The sequence below is a fragment of the Aquarana catesbeiana genome, linkage group LG06 (assembly GCF_042186555.1).
Source record: "Aquarana catesbeiana isolate 2022-GZ linkage group LG06, ASM4218655v1, whole genome shotgun sequence".
NCBI lineage: Eukaryota > Metazoa > Chordata > Amphibia > Anura > Ranidae > Aquarana > Aquarana catesbeiana.
This window is the reverse complement of record NC_133329.1, coordinates 376,354,791-376,375,430: the sequence shown is the minus strand read 5'-3', so window position 1 is coordinate 376,375,430 and position 20,640 is coordinate 376,354,791. Positions and strand designations below refer to the sequence as shown.

General features: G+C 41.7%; 1 protein-coding gene across 6 annotated transcripts in view; it reads right to left on the bottom strand.

Annotated features, from left to right (window-relative positions):
* LRP1B (LDL receptor related protein 1B) overlaps positions 1-18,622 on the bottom strand; it is a 2,172,167-nt gene extending 2,153,545 nt beyond the window's left edge. For 3 of the 6 annotated variants that reach the window (XM_073634235.1, XM_073634238.1, XM_073634240.1), the window contains exon 1: positions 18,157-18,622. In XM_073634235.1, the coding sequence (XP_073490336.1) occupies positions 18,157-18,238 (82 nt within the window). In that variant the 5' untranslated portion in view covers positions 18,239-18,622. The remainder of the gene's footprint in view (positions 1-18,156) is intronic. The other 3 variants (XM_073634239.1, XM_073634236.1, XM_073634241.1) reach the window with 1 other exon arrangement.
* Between the last annotated feature and the right edge of the window lie 2,018 nt (positions 18,623-20,640).

Below are 20,640 nucleotides of genomic sequence, written 5' to 3'. Positions count from 1 at the left end.
TTCGTAATTGTTACGAAAATTCGTATTTCGTACGAATCCAAATTGAATTTCGGGCAACGAATTACGAAATAAGAATTAATGGCTAATATGAAACAGAATGGAACAAAACTAAACAAATTTATTGACGGCGCACATGTCTAATCCCCACTAATTTTTAATTCAATTATGGAACCTCTAGCTGAATGCGTTCGCTCCCATCCAAACATCACTGGTCTCCAAACTGGCACCAATGAGCATAAAGTCAGCCTTTTTGCGGACAATGTTATTCTCATTCTTTCAAATCCTTCCTCTTACCCAGCTGTTGTACAGGATATGCTATCACAATTTAGTGACATCTCATACTATAAAGTAAACACCTCCAAATGCCATTTTCTAAATGACCAGCTGGCCCGCGTTGAGCTCTCTTGGGCAGGCTGCCTAGCGGCGTTTAAAATGAAGATACTCCCCCAATTACTGTATTTTTTTCACGCCCTTCCCATACACATACCTACCTCATACCTCTCCTTTCTACAAAAGCATCTGAACTCCTATGTCTGGCAGGGGAAAAAACCCTGTAACGTTTATAGCAGACTCTAGGCGTTACTGGGAGGGACCTCACAGTTAACGCCAGTCTATCCTTCCAGGGCTTTAACAGGTTTATGTGGTAAATCTGTTCGTGCTTCCTTTTTCCTGGTTGATACACCTTGTAATTGACCTCCCCAACTCTTTCAATCACTTCAAAGGGACACTGCCACTTTGCCAGGAACTTGCTCTCAACAGTGGGAACTAACACCAGGACCCTGTCACCAGGTGAAAAAACACGGAGTTGGGCCCCCTGTTGTATATCCTCTGTTGGGCTGCTTGGGCCTGCATTAAGCGTTCTTTTACCATCGGCATGATTGCTGCAATCCTCTCCTGCATTTGAGCGATATGCTCAATGACACTTTTATGGGGTGTCTGCCCCCCCTCCCAAGTTTCTTTGGCTATGTCTAAGAGTCCCCAAGGGTGTCTCCCATAAAGCAACTCAAATGGAGAGTACCCCTTAGAGGACCGGGGAACCTCCCTGATGGCAAACATCAAGTATGGTATCAGGAAGTCCCAGTTTTTCCCATCCTTATCAACAACCTTTTTTAACATGCTCTTTAATGTCATATTATAGCGTTTCACCAAGCCATCTGTTTGAGGATGATACACCGAGGTTCGCAACTGCGTCACCTTAAATAACTTGGACAGCTCCCTAGTTATTCGTGACATAAATGGGGTGCCCTGGTCCGTAAGGACTTCTTTAGGGATGCCAACACGACTGAACACCATAAACAGCTCTTTGGCAATGTTTTTAGCAGACGCAAAGTGTAAGGGAACTGCCTCGAGGTAACAGGTAGCATAATCCATGATTACAAGGATATGCTGATGACCCCGGGCAGACTCGGGGAGTGGATCCACAAGGTCAATGGCAATCCTCTCAAAGGACAATTCAATAATGGGCAAGGGCACTAAAGGACTTCGGAAGTGGGGTAGTGGGGCTGACATCTGACACACAGGACAGGATTGACAATAATTCTTAATATCTTTCTGTATCCTGGGTCAGTAAAACCTGCGCAACACCCTTTCAGGCCCTGGCAAGGTAGGGCCTTTTCTCTGCTCGGTACCAAAATTTTTCTTGTGCACATTAAGGTCAGCAAACTCCAATGTATGTTCAGATTCAGCAGACGGCTGTCCAGCTCCACTGGTTGTGGGGACTTCCTCAGGCTCCTCCAGCTCTCCTGCCATAACTGAGAAAGGAAAACCTGAGGAGCCCTGAGAGGAGTCCCCTGAACCCACATTGTCAGTAGTGGCCAGGAGTTCTGGCTCTGCCACTGAGTCAGCTACTGCGACCGACTTGGGACGATCCCACAGTTCCCAAAACTTAGGGAAGTCCCTACCAACGATGGACTCATGCACAAGTAAGTGGGGCACAAGTCCGACTGGATGGGTCACTGTACCTAAGCCAGTTTCAAACTGAACAGTGGCTATAGGATACTCCCAGGTATCCCCATGTACACAGATCACAGCAACTTTTTTAGCATGAAAATTCACAGTTTCAACCATCTCACCTGTAACCAAAGTCACTAGACTTCCAGAGTCTAGCAAGGCCATAATAGGCTTATTATTACCAGTCATTTGGCACATGTGTTTTCCCATATTTGGCGCTGCAGCTCATGCAACAGCTGCAAACTGCATTGGTTCATCTGTCAATGAACAGTTTGCTGCAACATGTCCCAGTTCTTGGCAATGAAAACACATGATGTTTCCCCAGTTTGGTTTGCTGACAGGCAGTGGCTTCCCTTGTTTGGGATGCCAAACTTCAGTCCTGGCACCAAAAATCCTCCCCCTATTCCCATGCCATGCTTACCACCCACTTCCCCTGGAACAGTCTTACTGGTTGCCTGGGGAAACTGTGGCTTTGGGTGGAAAGTCTGTGTGGATGTAGGGGTGGTGACCAGGCTCTCTGCAGCAAAGTACCTATCAACGAGTTCCACCAGGTTGTCCGCCGAGTTGGGGTCTCCTTGACTCACCCACTTCTGTAGGGGAATTGGTAGTGACCTCAGGAACTGGTCCATGACCAGGCGTTCCACTATTTGTGGCCCAGACAGCTACTCCGGCTGTAGCCATTTCCTCACCAGGTGAATTAGGTCGAACATCTGCGATCTTGGGGGCCTCTCATTTTGTAAGAACCAGCTGTGGACCCGCTCTGCTTGAACAGCCAAGGTGACACCAAGTCGCGCCAGGATTTCCCGCTTGACCTTTTCATAGCTTCCCGTTTCTGCAGACTCCAAATCATAGTAAGCCTTCTGCGATTCTCCAGAAAGCAAGGGGGCGACCAGTCCTGACCACTGGGTTTTAGGCCAACCTTCCCTCTCAGCGGTCCATTCAAATGTTAGCAGAAAGGCCTCTGGATCATCATCTGCAGTCATCTTAGAAAGAAAGCGACCCACATCGATGGCTAAGGGTTTGTCTCCAACATCATCAACTTTAGCAGGTGATCACTGTGCTAGCGTCTCCACAACCCCAGTCAGGGTTTTCCTATCTGTTTTTGCATCAGTGGCTAGCTGCTCAAACAGCCTCTGCAATTGCTCCTGTACAGCACCAATCTGTTGGCACAGTGCCTTGGTTTGCTCCTGTGCGATAGCGTTGGCTTGCTGTAGTGCAACATTGGCTTGCTTTAGTGCAGCGTTTGTTTGCTGCTGTGCAGCGTTGGATATCACCAATTGCTTTAGGATTTCCTCCATGTTTAGTCACTCTAGGTACTGGCCTTTTAAGTAGTAACTTACTACAGCTGGTCACAGCCTCCACCATATGTAACCTGGGGGACAGATTGCAGGTACAAAAGCTTCCTGGGATAAGCAGGTTTTCAGGCACAGATACCAGAACAAGTGAACTAGTGACAAACAGTGAAGTGTTTATTGGTGATATTTACAAGTCTATAGAGGTGCTGTACAGTGTTCAAAAACAAAACAAACAGAACAAAGATTTACCATAGGGTAAATTTATTGATAGAGGCTGCAGCTTTTCACATATTTTACATTTAATTTTCATTTGTACCATAAGCGCAGATGTCAAATGTTTCATTCAGAGATTCCTGAATGTGTACGAGAGGAGCCTGGGAGACGTATAAACCCCACTTTTCCTGGCTCTCTCTGGGACGCTCGGCTACAATATATATATATATATATATATATATATATATATATATATATATATATATATATATATATATATATATATAATGTTTGGGGGTTCTAACTTGTAAACAACAAGTGTCAAAAATAGGCTTGGTCATAGTAAAATTAAATGCTAGGCATAGGTCAAGGGTTCAGACTAAAGTTCAGAGGAAGATTAAGTGCCAAGAGTGACTGTTGAGCTTTGAATTTGGATTAAGGGTCTTTGGGTTACTGTTATCATTAGAATTAAGGTCAGGTTATATGTTATGATTACATTAAGAGGGTGGGATAAATTAGAAGTCATTGACAGTATTGAACTGCCATTAAAACACCACTCAACGTTTAAGAAAAATATTGACAAGACAAGATCATTTTTTGGGCGTATTTTATAGTCCCACTGGGAGTAATGCAGGGTCAGTATTTAATGTCATTGCAATGGCGTTTTGTAGCTGGAAGAGCAGTTTGAAGGCAATTAACCGATTAACACCCACCTACATGACAACAAGCAACATTTAAACATTTCTCATGGGGGTTCAGTAAATAATTCAAAACCCTGTATGGATTGGACACAAAAGAACAAAACAGATAATGAGCACTGTTAAGAGCCTTTATCATGTCTTTGCCCTGCCTTGCCTTTCAGCAATGTGTAGGAGCAAGCGATTCCCCTGGATAACGGTTCTCGGCTCCTATACTGATTAGGCGAGATGAAGAATTGAGGCATATCAGATCTGTACCTGTATGCATGCATTGCTCTCACCTTCCCTCCCACACAAACAAAAAATGTGCAGAAGTACATTGATCAATCCAAACCTGTCCATGTGGAAGTGTATATAAATGACATATTGTTTACTAGGATGGATATTTTATTAAAATATATTGTCAGTGGTTGTTGTACCTGAACTGAAAATAGCTTCTTTTTTTGTCCTTGGGAAAAAAAATCCCATGTAAAGGTAGTTTCCTGTGCCATAAGGCCAATGAAAGATGATGTAGGACATCTCTAAGAAACCTAAAATGACTGACAACATTAGACTGCTGTTAAAGTTCAACTCTAACCAGAACATTTTTTTTTAGTCTTGGATTAAGTAATCCTTGGAGTAAGGAAGGTCTTATTGCTGTCTATGTCTCCACTGGAGAGATTTTTTTCCTTATGTCCTTTTCTGTCTGTCCACCTGGACAAGAAGAAGTTAAAGACCCAATACTAATGTTGAGTCCCTGGCCCATTACTTATAGCTCTTAACTGTCCCTCTTTTGAAGCCATGTTCTCTGGCCCTATTTTCTAATTTCGGTTCCTGTATAGACTGCTCTATAAAAGGTAATATTTAACTACAAAAAGTGTTATACGACACTAAACCTTTCCTCCAACCTCTAAATGATTGCCTTTGTGATTTTTAAAAGCCAGAATAAAAATTGTGAATGTCAGGAGTGTGTAACGCTCCTGTTCCTTGGCAGCTCCTGGTCTCATTCCAGCATCCTGGTTTTAGCTAAGCTGCACTCTCCCTATTTGACTGTACACCTGCAGGGTGATTGGTGTAGACACAGGCTCTGAGTGGAGACCAGACCTGATTTAACCCTGCCAAGCCCTTAAGGTCATGCTTGTCATACTGTTTTGAACACGTGCCTCAAGCTCCCCGTTTGCATGCCTTGTTCCCATGCCTTGACATTTGACTGATCCCATCCCTGTCTGCTAGTTTGGATTTCCTTGTTATCAACCCCAGATTGGACTTTGGACTACTCTCTAAACTCTGCCTGCCTTTTGACCATGGATTTGACCCTGACTTCTCTCTTATCTGCCTTGAACCCAGACTGCCATTGGGCCACTCTGCCTGTCTGCCAATTGCAAGTACTTGTTTGTTGAGCTTAGCTCACATCTGCCCCAGCATGGTAGCCAGGCACTATAGCATTGTTTAAAAGACCTGGGGACAACTGAGTACCAGTAGGCCTGCTTGCCTTATGGAAAGGAGGGCTTCTATAGGTGAAGAACACAGAGACAGCTATAAGCTATAGTGCCTGAAGACCAATGCTAGGGGTAGGCGTGACAATGGTGAAAAAAAGCACTTGTTGATTCTAACAACAACTTTTTTTGCGTATTAAATCTTCATGGTTTGTGTAACATGCAAAGGGTATGTCTTCTGCCTACATACTTTGTTCTAAAAGGTATCCCTCTTCATTAAGAAAGTTGGGTGTAGTGATAAGCACAATGTGCCTGAGTTCGATTCAAGGGATATTCGCTGGACAGTTAAACAAAAAAGAAACAGAAATTGCAAAGGTTCCTTGCACCACATTGAAGTACCCTGGTAGGAAAGGGGTGGGGGAAGGACAGTGAGCATGTGGTCCCCTTCATGAACCATACCAAGCCACATGCCCTCAACATGGGAAGATGCCTTGCTGGGGTGTTCCCTATGTTGATGAGGACCAGTGCCTCATAATGAATGACTTCAGGCACAGACAGAGTGCAGGTGGACAGGCCATTTAGTTCACCTGTTCACTGAAGTGTGAACAGGCAGGGTTCAGGGCAAACCCTACATCACCCAATACTCGATCTTCAATCCCTGATTGAAAGGTATGCCATTTTTTGTTTTCCTATGACCCATCAAAAGGATTCCACCCCCCTAAAGCAATACAACCTTAACAGAGGCTCTAGAGTTTCCCCATTCAGTTCAAAACTAAAATAACATTGTTGGCTGTAGTTGGGTTTAATACAGTTAACGTATACCTCTCATTTATCTAAGTACCTACCCTGGCCTCTGAAATTAAAAGCAGGCACCCCCAGGGAGCACGTATGGCACTGAGATCGTTTTTTGTCTTCATTGGTGGTTCATATGTACAAACACATTCTAGATGCCGAAGATCAGAGGGTGGTGGTTTATTAAACATTTCGGCTACCCTTAAACTATTTTAGTTTCTATAAGGATACAATTGCTTTTCCAGACCTACAGAAAACAGTGTAGCCCATTGTCTATATTTTAGTTTTTTAAGCCCAAGGTGCACTGATGCCTCAAAATTGTCCTGGCACAATCTCCCAAAAATACACACAAGCATTAATCATACCGAGCAAGAGTCAGAACATCAAAGTCCCACTGTCTAGCATGTTTACAATAACCCTACAGGCAGTGCAATGAATCACTGCATAGCCCAGCCAATTCCCTTGCTTAATGCTGGTTTGAATCCTATGTCAACATTTCTTCTCTCACTTGGCCAGACCTGACATCTTCCTATGCTCCAAATGAGACGGTATTTTCGTACTAAAGACAAGCGTCCGGCAAAGCATGCATTATGTGCTTTGTGCCAGGAGCTCTGCTGGGACTGCTAGTTCATCAGTAGCTGTAAAGCCACTTTCACTGTATTTTATATAGCTGAAAAAGGCTAAAGAACTAATGAATGTATGTACAGGGTACTGTGTTATGTATGGTCTTAGTTTCTTTTTTCTTTTTTTTTTTGTGAGCAGCTCCAAATACATTTTTGCTTTATTTACACTTTACATCCAAAGACATCCAGACTTTACAAATGTAACACGGTTTAGAAAACATTGTTTTTGTTACTAATGTACTGACCTCTCTGTGTTTATTTCAATGTATTTCTTAACTTAGAAGCAGCTGTCACAATTTATTTATATAGATAGATAGATAGATAGATAGATAGATAGATAGATAGATAGATAGATAGATAGATAGATAGATAGATAGATAGATAGATAGATAGATAGATAGATAGATAGATAGATAGATAGATAGATAGATAGATAGATAGATAGATAGATAGATAGATAGATAATATAGCAAAAGCTTACCCTTCCTGTGTAAAAAAAATATATATATATGTATAAATATATAGTATGCAGGCAAGAGGTTAGGCTTGCATTAGAGAAAGTCAGTGTTAGAGTTGCAAAGAGGTTACGTGTTACGCGTTATGCCTTGTACACACGGTCGGATTTTCCGACGGAAAATGTGTGATAGGACCTTGTTGTCGGAAATTCCGACCGTGTGTAGGCTCCATCACACATTTTCCATCGGAATTTCCGACACACAAAGTTTGAGAGCTTGCTATAAAATTTTCCGACAACAAAATCCGTTGTCGGAAATTCCGATCGTGTGTACACAAATCCGATGCACAAAGTGCCACGCATGCTCAGAATAAATTAAGAGGCGAAAGCTATTGGCTACTGCCCCGTTTATAGTCCCGACATACATGCTTTACGTCACCGCGTTCAGAACGATCGGATTTTCCGACAACTTTGTGTGACTGTGTGTATGCAAGACAAGTTTGAGCCAACATCCGTCGGAAAAAATCCGTGGATTCTGTTGTCGGAATGTCCGATCAATGTCCGACCGTGTGTACAGGGCATAAGTGTGAATGTTACAGTAAGGGTTAGTGTTGGGTTACAGGGACCATCTATTGTTAGGATTAGGGGCCCATTCACACTAGGAACTGTATGTGAATCGCACAAGACTGCTGTGAGGTTCCTGTGCAATTCACATTCAATTATGTGGAGTGTGATTTCAACCCTATTCATTTTGAACTGGCTGAAATCGTACTGCACCGCACCAAAATTAGTGCATGCATTACTTTTTTAAACGCACGGCAACCACATCACATGGTACTTTTGTACCAAGCGATCCGCTGGGGGGGGCCAGTACGAGCAAACACACTGCTTTTAGGGTGTCGTTAACTTTGCACTGACTCCAGCAGCAGATCGTAAGGGCAGTGCGATTGGATTGTGGAGCGGGAAGCACTCTAGTGTGAACTACCCCTAAAATGGGGGTTAGATTAATTTTACATTCACACCATCCAGGTGAGACATGTGTGTGCATTTCCATGCGTTCCCTTGTGTTGTATGAAGGACAACCCTTTCATTGTAATGGGCTGCCCTACGTGTAGGAAATGCACTGCACCAAAACGTATGGTTATCACGTAGAGCCAATTCACACTAGTGCAGTGACCAAAATTTTTCCACACCGTAAAGCACCAGTCAGCACCAGTCAGTACCAGTCACCACTAAGGCCCACAGAAAACATTTGTTTTCTGTGTGCCCTCATCACATTGAAATGCAGCCCAGAGCTGTTCTGCAGTGGTCTGCAATAAAATGCAGACATTCTGCATTTTTTCACAGTGCACTGAAGAGGACCGCATGTCATTGTACAACAGCGCAGTCAATGAAGTATCACTTTTGTACATTTCAAATAAAGTTGAGTGTAAAAAGAACAAACGGAAGCTGTGTGATGTGCTGAATCGTGCATAACATCGCCCCCTGCTGCTGGCTTACTACAGCCGGAATGGACAGCTACCACAGTGGTTTACTGTATGGAAGCTGTGCATTTAGGTGTGATTGGGCCCTTAATGGCACCATTGTACGTCTTCTAAAGGGCAGCACGTTTCTGTGTGGGGAAAGCATTTCCAACATGCTTCAGGGTTAGCATTAGAGTTTTACAGGTTGAGGTAATGGAGGGTTAGTGAAAGGTTAGTGTTGGGGTTACAGGGAGGGTTCATGTTGGGATTACAGGGAGGGTAGCGTTGGGATTATATATTGAGGGTTTGCATTATTATTACAAGGAGAATTTAGCGTCAGGTTCAGGGTTACAGGGAGGGTTGCTGTTCCAACTACAGCAAGGATGAGTATTATGCCGTGTACACACGAGCGGACTTTTCGACCGGACTGGTCCGACAGACTTTCCGGCGGACTTTCGACGGACTTTTGACGGACTTCCGATGGACTTTTTTAACGAATGGACTTGCCTACACACGATTACACCAAAGTCCGACGGATTCGTACGTGATGACTAAAATAAGGAAGTTGATAGCCAGTAGCCAATAGCTGCCCTAGCATCGGTTTTTGTCCATCAGACTAGCATACAGACGAGCGGATTTCTGGGTCCAGCGGAGTTACGACGTAAAGATTTGAAGCATGTTCCAAATCTAAAGTCCGGCAGATTTTCAACTGGAAAAGTCCGCTGAAGGTCCGATGAAGCCCACACACGATCGGATTGTCCGCCGGACTTGGTCCGTCGGACCAGTCCGGTCGAAAAGTCCGCTCGTGTGTACGCTGCATTAGGGTTAGAGGGAAGCTAAGTGAATGGTAAGAGTAGGAGGAGGGTTATTGGGTGGTTGGGGTTATATGGAGGGTGAGTGTTAGGATAACAGGGAAGGTTAGTGATGTGGTATATTACAGGGAAGGTAACTGTAATGCTGCATACACACGATCGGATTTTCCGACGGGAAATGTTGGATGTGAGCTTGTTGGCAGAAAGTACGACCGTGTGTACGCTCCATCGAACATTTGTTGTCGGACTTTCCACCAACAAATAGTGGCTAGCAGGTTCTCAAATTTTCCGCCAACAAATTTTGTTGTCAAACTTTCCGATCGTGTGTACACAAGTCCGTCGCACAAAAGTCCACGCATGCTCGGAATCAAGTACCAGCCGGAAGCAATCAGTCTTGTAAAACTAGCATTCATAATGGAGACATCACATCGGCTCATCGTACGTCTTGTACGTCACTATGTTCGTAATTGTTGGTCAACATTTGTTTGACGCACAAAATTCCACGCATGCTCAGAATCAAACAAACCGGAAGCTCTCGGTCTTGTAAAGCTACCGTTCGAAATGGAGATATCACATGACTATTGAACTTCCTTTTTATCGGCTCGCCATACGTCTTGTACGTCACTACGTTCGTAATTGTTGGCCAACATTTGTGTGACCGTGTGTATGCAAGACAAGTTGGAGCCAACAACCTTCGAACAAAAATCCACGTTTTTTTTGTCGGAAAGTCCGATTGTGTGTACAGGGCATTACAGTAATAGCAATGGGGAATTTTAGAGTTATAGGGAGGATTAGTGAAGGCTTATGGTTTCATTGAAGGTAGGTGGATGTTGAAAGATACAGAGAAGGTCAGAGAAGGGTTACAGAGTTACAGGGGAGGTTAGTATTAGTGTTAATGAGGGGGTAGTAAGGTTTCATTGGGCTGTACTGTATTAGGGTATTATTGTATTAGGATTTCAGTGGGTTATTGTTAGAGTTACAGGGATGAAGTTAGTTGGAGGGGGCCTTAAGTTAAAACATCACCCTCAGCCGAAAACTAATATGAACAGTATATATACTGTGTATATATACACACACATATATATATATATATATATATATATATATATATATATATATAGTTCCAAGAGTAGCCATGACACTCTATGTTTGAAATGTTTGAAGTAAATGCACAGGTGCTTGCTCACAAACAAATATTAATCCAAGTCTGGTTTAGAGGCACACAAGGATCTTGCAGAGGAGGGAGATCAAAAACAGCAGCATTTTTATTGTCAACGTTTCGATGAAGCTCAGTCAATCTTTCTAAAGTCTTGAAAAAGACGGACTGAGCTTCCATCGAAATGTTGACAAAAAAACGCTGTTGTTTTTGATCTCCCTCCTCTGCAAGACCCGTGAGCGCATCTAAATCATATATATATATATATATATATATATATATACATATATATATATATATATATATATATATATATATATATTTTTTTTTTTTTATTTTATTTTTTTTATCTGGTCCTGAATTTTGGTTACACACAGCTTATTTTCCTTGAAATACCAATGAAAGACAACAGAAGCAGCTTTAAAGTGGTATCTTTTAGCCGTAGCCTCCCTGGCGGTATTCCCGAGTGTGGCTCGGGGTTAAAATTCAGTACCATTAGCGGTAACCCCGAGCCACACTCGGGATCGCATTGCAGGATCCTGGGGCGGCTTTACTTACCTTGTCCCCGGGATCCTGCAATGTCCCCCGCAGTGTCCGAGGGCTCCGTCCTCCTCCGAAGCCTCTCCGTGCCAGGCTCCGTTCCCTGCGAGCGGCGCGACGCACGGGGGCGGAGCCTGGAGGCAAATTCAAAAAAATGTCAAAATCATAACACATACAGTACTGTAATCTTACAGATTATAGTACTGTATGAAATGATTTCACATCCCTTTTGTCCCCAGTGCTCTGGCCCATGCCCTGCATGCAGTTTTACATGATATACACTGTTCTTTCTGCCTGGAAACTGGAGATTGTCCATAGCAACCAAAAAGTGTCCCTTTACGTCAAAAGTGGCTTTAGACCAGCTAGAAAACAGCGATAGTAAATTAGAACACTTGCAGAATTGAGCGATAGTGAATTGTGGGGAAATTTATTTTATTACTATTTTTTTTAATTTTTTTTAATTATTTATTTTTATTTATTATATTATAATTTATGTTTTTGTGTTTCAAACTTTATCATACCCAGGATATCTACTAGACTCTGGTTTGGACAGATTTAAGTGTGTTATTGTTAAGATTTACAGACCTACAATATAAAACGCCAAATTTCCATGCAAAATAATTGTACCGCTTTCAGCACCTAAAATCCGAAAGAATCATACCGCCAGGGAGGTTAAAAAACACATCAATGCATATTATAGTAACTGTATTCTTCAATAGCCACACATGATAGAAATCTACATGTCTTTGCAAACCCAGTTATTACATTGTATATGTAGTGGTAACATCATCACTGTGCTGTACATGAGTCTGTGCAGAGAGCAGAGCTGTGAGAGATAGAGACGAACGCATTTTCGTATATGAACTTTTCCCGACCGAAAAATAGAGAACCTGCTCTCAATCTTTTGCTGGCTGGAATTCCGCCAGCAAAAGACCGATGGAGCATACACACACGGTTGCATTTTCCAACAAAAAGCTCTCATCAGAGTTTTGCTGGCGGCATTTCCGATCATGTGTACGCGGCATAAGATCCAAGGAAGAATACACGTGACTCTTGTATTTGGATCATATTTACTTATTCCAAAGTTCAGCTTTAATATCTATGCACATGCGGGGCCAAATATCTCAGTTTCTGTAGAGCTGTAGTAACATTTTAGTTCACATTTCATCATGGTTTTACTATTTCTTTTATGCAAAGGTAACTTGCTTTTTTATGTTCCCTGATCCATAAAGGATACACAAATGTCAGCAGACCTTAACTGAGATATACAATCTAAGAATTTCAGTTACTGAATACCCACAATTCATTTCACATATAATATTTAACAGCTTAGTACAGCAGGTCAGAATATAATTTTATTTTTAAAGGGACTGCTTAGACAAAAATCTACGTGTTCAAAAAAAGGTATTACTTTATATATGGTAACTGGGTCCTAATATATATATATATATATATATATATATATATATATATATACTGTATATACACAGTAGATAGATAGATAGATAGATAGATAGATAGATAGATAGATAGATAGATAGATAGATAGATAGATAGATAGATAGATAGATAGATAGATAGATAGATAGATAGATAGATAGATAGATAGATAGATAGATAGATAGATAGATAGATAGATAGATAGATAGATAGAATATTACAAGCCCTGATGATTTTTTTTTGTACTGAAAAATGCTTTAGTGAGGATTTTTGGCAAATTAGATGCAATCTTGCATGCTTATTGTGCATACTTTATTGCAGGTGATGAGAAGGGTAGTTCATGCTGAAAGAGTTAAAATGCATTTCATCTGCATTTTATTTGCAGCAACCTTTTTTGTCACATATAGAGTTTATAGAGAAACACCAATGATAAGTATAGATCTATGTAATATGGTTTTATATTATATAAATGAATAATTAGCATAGCCCACAATGTCCTTTTAAACAATATTGCATATTTTTAAAAATAATCTCTATTATTACAAATAATAAATAAACTAATAATGCAGAAAGCAAGATTGTCTCATTACAAGTAGACCCCTAGTGGTGGGAACTAAAATAACACATGAATACAGCAAGATTTATTAGCACACTGCAATTGTGAACTGGATAAGCAGGAGAGATCAGAAAGAAAAAGAACCCAATTATTTTTTTGTTTTCCTCAAATATATCGGTCATTGTGCAATTGGTAGAAACAGAGGACATAACATCACTAAGAGAATCCATTCATTCAATAAGTCTGCCCCCTTGCAAAGCATTACATTAATAATTATTTCAGAGCCATGCAGTAATAAATCATTAGAACATTCTAGTTATGACATATAAAATTATAGAGTAGCACCATGCCAATTAGAAATGTAAAACAACGTTTAATATGTTTCCTTTTCAACCATACATATTCAGTACTTAACATACGAATCGGCAAGAAAATAATTAAACAGTACATTTTAAGGTGCTTAAAACCAGATTCAATGCAGGATTTTAGATGTTAAATTTTAAACCTCTTTATACAGAAAAGTCTGCTTTAATCACATCAAGTTAACACAGGAAAAAAAACAAAACCTCAAGCACAATTGTGAAGCTGTCCATATCCCAAAAACCTGATGTCCCCATTCCATAACGTACTCCCCACCAACATCTTCCGGAAGATCCACTCATAAGATAGCAATGGAAGCCTTACTAAGCTTTTTATCATTGTAACAAAAGTTGACTGTACTTGGATAGTTTCTTCTTAAAGAAGTAGATCCTTCATAGTTTTTCTTCCAATTCATCAGAGAGAACTTCAATACTTCTAAAGATGGCATATACCACCTTCACTTGTCTATGTTTCTGCAGCTCTTCATACCTGTCAATCACTACCCTCACAACGTGCTATCTTTGCCTACAGCAGGAATACCTTATAAGAGATGAAGGCAGCAACACAGTTGATACTTTTTTTTATATTCACTAACAGTTACATTTTCAGAACTACCCCCCTCTTCTAAGGTGAAGACCTTAAACAAATGGGGATAGGCTTTGAAAGCTTGTCCTGAAAATGTAATGGTTAGAGCAAATACAAATATTATCACCAGTGCCGGGGCAAGGTCATCCAGTGCCCTGGGCAAAGATGCCAGAGTGTGCACCCCCTACCCACATGATGTGCAAGTTGGGGGAACCTACACTCAGCAGTCACTCGCTTGTCAAAATCACTGCCGCTGCCACTACTCCTGGCAGCCTTGTAACAGAAGGAAGGCACCCCATCACTACAATAAACCATTGGGCCCAAGGCAGCCGTCCCTCCCACCCACCCACCCCTTGCCATGATTATCACTACAGTACTCAACTGTGTTGTTACAATTGTGCACTAATACAGCTACAATCATCTTAAGGGATTAAGGGAAATGCAGAAGGAAGTAAGTCACACAGAGAGGGCAACCAACACTGCCACTGCCACTACTCCTGTCAGCCTTGTAACAGAAGGAAGGCACCCTGATCCCTACAATAAACCATTGTGCCAAGGGCAGCTGCCCCTTCCACCCACTCCTTGTCCCGGCCCTAATAATCTCTAACAGTACTGTTGTCACAATTGTGCACTAATACGGCTACAATCACCTTAAGAGATAAGCAGAAGTAAGTCACACAGAGAGGACAACCAACAGTGTGAACTGAAATGAGATCAGATAGGATGCAGTCTGTTCTTTCTGAGTTTGTCTCTCTTACTGCTCATTTCAACAAACAAACATTTTGCTATAAAGAAAAGCCAGGGAAACTTTTTCTGCTATGGCTATGTGCCAAAAGTTAACATCATGTGCATAAAAGCATAAGCAAAAAGGTTTTATCGCGCTTGTTTTATCACTTGAACATTTGGATTTTATTACATTGACCTATCAACAATGAACCTCCTTTATTTTTAGTTAAGGGTTAAAAGGTTAAGGGTTAAACATGCATTATAGTTTAACAAGGGAAATCAGTACAGTGATAACACAATCATATTATCTTGTGTTAAAATTGGTTGGCCTCCAGTGGTAACTCTTGGGAGGGCTGGTGGGTCCAATATATTTCAACACCATGTTCAGGTAAAGGCCACACCGCATGACCCATATTCACAGTTAAAGACCAAACTTGGCCCTTGTCAACAATGAACCTCCTTCATTTTTAGTTAAGGGTTTAAATCTAGGACCTTTTTATAAATGTATTATAATGTAATGTATTATAATTCAACAGTACAATGATAACGCAATATTATCTTGTGTTAAAATTGGTTGGTCTCCAGTGGTAACTCTTGGGAGGCTGGTGGGTCCAATATATTTCAACACCATGTTTTAGGCAAAGACCACACTGCATGACCCATATTCACAATTAAAGACCATACTTGACCCTTGTGTTGCAATAACAACCATGATATGGCATAGCTTAATTCATACTTGCGCTCACTGGTGAGGTATTGAGATGTCTGGGATATTTGAATACATTTCCATTGACATTCTGTTCACAAACTAATTGCCATGCAAAGATCACAGCCCCTGAATGAAAACGCCAACACTGAAGAGCATATTTTTCAAAGTGCCATATGACTCCAAAGGACTCATTAATCTTGGGCCAAGCGCTGTAGAGATGTAAAATAGACTCATTCCGGTTTACCTTTTAATTATATTAATTTATGTGGAGAAGCTACACCTGTGTCTAACCACGTTCCGACACTGAGGGCGATGTGTAGGTTTTTGTTTTTTTGTTTTTACCTCTAACGTGCCCCAAACAAAGCAGACTTTATCAACTGATAAATGACTCATGGAACTTTCTGCAAAGCAGCATAAATATATAAAGCACCATGCCCCAGGATCGTTTCCAAGCAAGTTGAGTTGCGAGAAATATATTTAGAGACGTTTTTTTTTAGCCGGCAAACTAACAAGAAGGTATTAACTAATCTGGCGAACCGCGGAAGGCAACTAAGAAGCACTTCTGCGAGACATTTGTACAAATCACCTTGGTAACCTATCTTCCTCTGACAAATGCTCCGATATTACTTGGAGCAGCAATGTGCTTGGACCCTGGGTGACAGAAGCATAACAATGTCGCCTAAAGAACCCAAATGCCATATGGTGCACGCTGAATGAGGCTTAGACGTCTCTGTGTCCATACAGTCTCTTAATGAGAAAAGGACAGTGTGAGATAATGAGGAGGATTCTATTAAAAGACTCTCTGAATTTTGGACAAATTCCTTTCAAACAGGCCATGCAATGATATGCACCATTACACCGTAGATTGTTTTAATACTTGGATATGCAGTTCTGCATGGCAATACCACTGATAGTCAGTCACTCGCAGTAGTTTAAATATAAAGCTTCTGTGATGTTCTCAGAGATGCTGACGGATGGAGTTATGGCAGATTTGTAAATCCGGCAATATAAGGCAATGAGATCTTTCAAAGGGAGACCACGAGGTCTCTAAGGACAACACATGTCACTCATATCCTATAGCACCCAATTATTAAGGTAAATAGGAACCAAGCAAGGGCAACCAAGCAGAAATCATATTTAATTGTTCCAATAACGCTAAGATGAAATTTGATTGGTTAATGAAAGGGAGGATAACCTGACCAGTCTGTGCACTCTCTAAATAGTTAAGCCCTTATAATGTAATTATACATGCTATACATGAAGTCACAATATGATACAAGAGCCCTTACCATCATGAGTCTATTTTACATACTGCATTTTCATTTTTCAGATTACCGAATCCCGATAGGGATTTTTCCAAGTTGAAATAATGCATATTAATGGACAAGTTAAGAATTTGGTTAGCGAGGCTGCACTGTGAAAAAAACCTCCCCGTATGTTTTACCATAAGGTGTAGCATATGCCACTGAACACATTAGACATGCATGCATTAATACATTAAATATCCTTTTATTCTTTTTTTTTTTTTTTTTCTGTAGGGTAAAAATATGCCCTGAGTCAGGCTTGTAACTCATCCCCTGCCAAAAACGATAAACCTCACCCAGCCATTTCACCAGATCAACTTGGAAGAAACAGAAGAAAGAAGACAAAATAATGTTTTATAACTCAGAACCTCGCTACCATTCTTAAATGCCTGCAGTTGCCTCCGCATGGATGGCAGCAAAAGTTCCAAATCTAACACAGTTATTACAGCAGCACAGCTCTCTGTTGCCGCTTTGTTGACAGCTTATTGATTGGCATTGGTTTTCTTAAAAGATCCATAGCTAAAATCACAGTCTTAAAAAAAAGGAGGCTTTTTTCATCCTACACAATTACAGACACTTGAGTGAGAGAGAGATATCAGGAGGACACAAGTTCATAAGGCATTGTTGTTTCTGCAGAACAAAACTATAAAGCCTCAGACCATAATGTGCTATAAAAAAAACCCTTTTCCTTGGTACTTGCTACCATCTACATGTGAAACCTATCATAGCACTACAGCAAGCTCAGGTAAGAAGATTGATAAGTCAGCTTCTGATTGAAATTCCTTCTGTCTCCAGTGAACCGAAACCAAGCCAACATCAACCACGCATCCCTAAATGTCCATATTTAAGACCCTGAGGTTTCTAACCGCTAAGCATCTTGCAGCACCCGGTAGCCCCTTCTTTGGATACTCTACTTTTCTTACTGCCTAAGCATCACAAAGCATAGCAAACATTGAAAAAAAAATTATTATAATAATCACACTCCTTTTTGAAGAGCATCAGCCCCATCCTAAGAAGCTACAAAGATAACTTTGAAGTTGTGTCAAGCGATAAGAGACTTCTTACCTGCATCAGCACCCAGACTCAGCACCTTGGCAATAGGCAGTAATCCTGATAGAGCCACCAAGGCTAGGAAGAACTCAGACATTGTTGCAGGCAAAAGGATTGAAAAGAGACTGCTGATGACTGCCTGGTTGCACACAACACTCAGCGAGCTTGGAGTCTAGTGTAATTTACAAATGTCAATGGAAATTCTTCTGCTAAAGCAAGCCAGCCTGCCTGCTTTCCCCCCCCCCTCCTGCTTCCAGCAGGACTTGTAGGTGTGTATGTGTGTGCGAGCTGCCTGTGTGTCTTGACTCCTCAATGCAGAATACACGTCTGATGTTACATCACAAGAGAGGGGCAGAGAGAAAATGAGAGAAGGGAGAGAAGAGATGCCAGTCGGATTGGATCTTCTGATTAATCACACAATCTAACACATACACCCCAATCCTTGGCCATAAATCACCCCCATCAATGGCTAAAGAGCTATTTGAACACACAAGGAGGGATACACATCAGCCTAAAAAGACTGCATAGAACAATTCTGTTCTTCTGCTTCCTCCTCCTGTGTCACTTCACATCCATCTACAGCAAAAAAGAAGATGTTTGCTATCTGGTCATTTAATAATGGCATTGGATATATCACACTTTTTTTTTTTTTCCCATCGGATGCTATTTTAGCCAAACGGTCCTCTTGCAAAGGGATTTGGTGCAAATGCAAATGCAAAAAAAAAAAGCAGCTCTGTAATTAGCTATAGAAGAAGCAGAAGGGTGGGGGGAAGGGGGGGGGGGGGTTGCTTGCCATCTAGCTGCCTCTGACTGTGCTTGGTGGGCTGAGGGATTAATACGCTTTTGGGAAGGGAACCGGAGCAACATAATAGATGATTCAGCATTAACCAGTAAATGAACAGTATCCACGAAGAGTGATTCATGGATTGCTCTGGATCTGAAGTCTAGCAGGACCCTCGACGAGTATAAATGATGCCCCCTTATGTTAGCCGAGCAGAAGGCAGGATCGCGTCGGGCAGTGGGCTCTGCTGAGCTGTCCGGAGTTCACTGCCATGGCAGGTTATCTCGCTGACCTTTTAGCAGGCAGTTCAGCTGGATAGCAAAGGGTTGAACAGCCCAAGAGGGGCTTTTAAATACGTGCTATTGCCAGCATTGGGGCAGATTTGCTAAAGGTTAATGCAGCAAGACAACCAGGCAAGTGACCTTTTTTTAGAGGAGGGGTCAGCTTTAGACCTCCATATATTCCCTAAGTGCAATGTTATGTTTACAACTAATTTGACCTTGCTAACTCAATGGGGTTGATTTACTAAAGGCAAATAGACTGTGCACTTTGCAATGGTAGTTGCTCCAGAGCTTAGTAAATGAAGAAAGGCTCTGCTGACTTCCATCATCCAATCATGTGCAAGCAAAAACGCAGTTTTGTTTAAATTTTCTTTGGTATTTGTTTGCAGTGGCGGCCCTTCCATAAGGGGTGCAGGGGTCCCACCCCCTAATCCATGTGCCTGGGCCCCTAATCTACATTCAAGTTGCTTGACGCATGGATTTCAATGGGTTTTTCTTTTTTTTGAAGCTCATGATTAGAGCCTGAGGTTCTAATTGTTTTCAAAAAAGGGTGGGCTTGGGGCGCAGAGCACTGCGCCCCGAGCCCACCCAGTTGTGTGACATTAGCAAATTATTATTCGCTAATGTCTTCTTGTTTTGCCTCCCGGTCAATCAGGAAGCGGGTCCTGAGTCCCGATTGGCCGGAAGTCCTAAGACCTCATTGGCCAGGAAGAGAAGCAGCGACTGCCAGAACACGGAGGAAACAGAGGGGGGAAGCCGCAGCCACAACCTGGATGGGGTTAGTGCAGATCAATCGGCGAGCGAGCCAGCAACCGGGGTGGGGGTTGGTGTGAGGTGGCGGACTGGAGCCACTGCAGGGGTAGATGTCTCAGGTTTGTTTGCCTGACCCCCCCCCCCCCGACTGATGGAGCACCAGCCGCCTCTGTGTGATTGGGTATTCTTTGCAATGTGAACCTTCACCCCATTTGCTAAGATTTCACTTGCAAAGCACACAGTCTATTTGCCTTTAGTAAATCAACCCCATTGACTTAGCAAGGTCAAATTCTTTGCAAATATAACATTATACTGAGAGAATATATGGAGGGCTAAAACTGACCCCTCTTCTGAAAAAAAAAAAGTCACTTGCCTGCTTCATTCACTAAAATGTCAGCAAAAATGAGGAGATGTTGGTGAAATGATGCTATTTTGGTAAAATGCATTGGAGTCAATGAGGCCAAAGGTGAAAATAGGATGGCTTAGGGGGATTTTAAAGGGTGCAATGAGCTTTATATGGCCCCTGAGGGATATGGAAGCTCCTTTCAATTATCCTGGACCTGGTCTTGTCCCAAAAAAAACTGTCACTTATTAGTCCCTCATTATTTTACGTTTTCAAAGAAAGAAAAAAAAAGCAGCTAAAAAATGTAAATAAAAAGATAAGATATATAAAGTGATTGTACA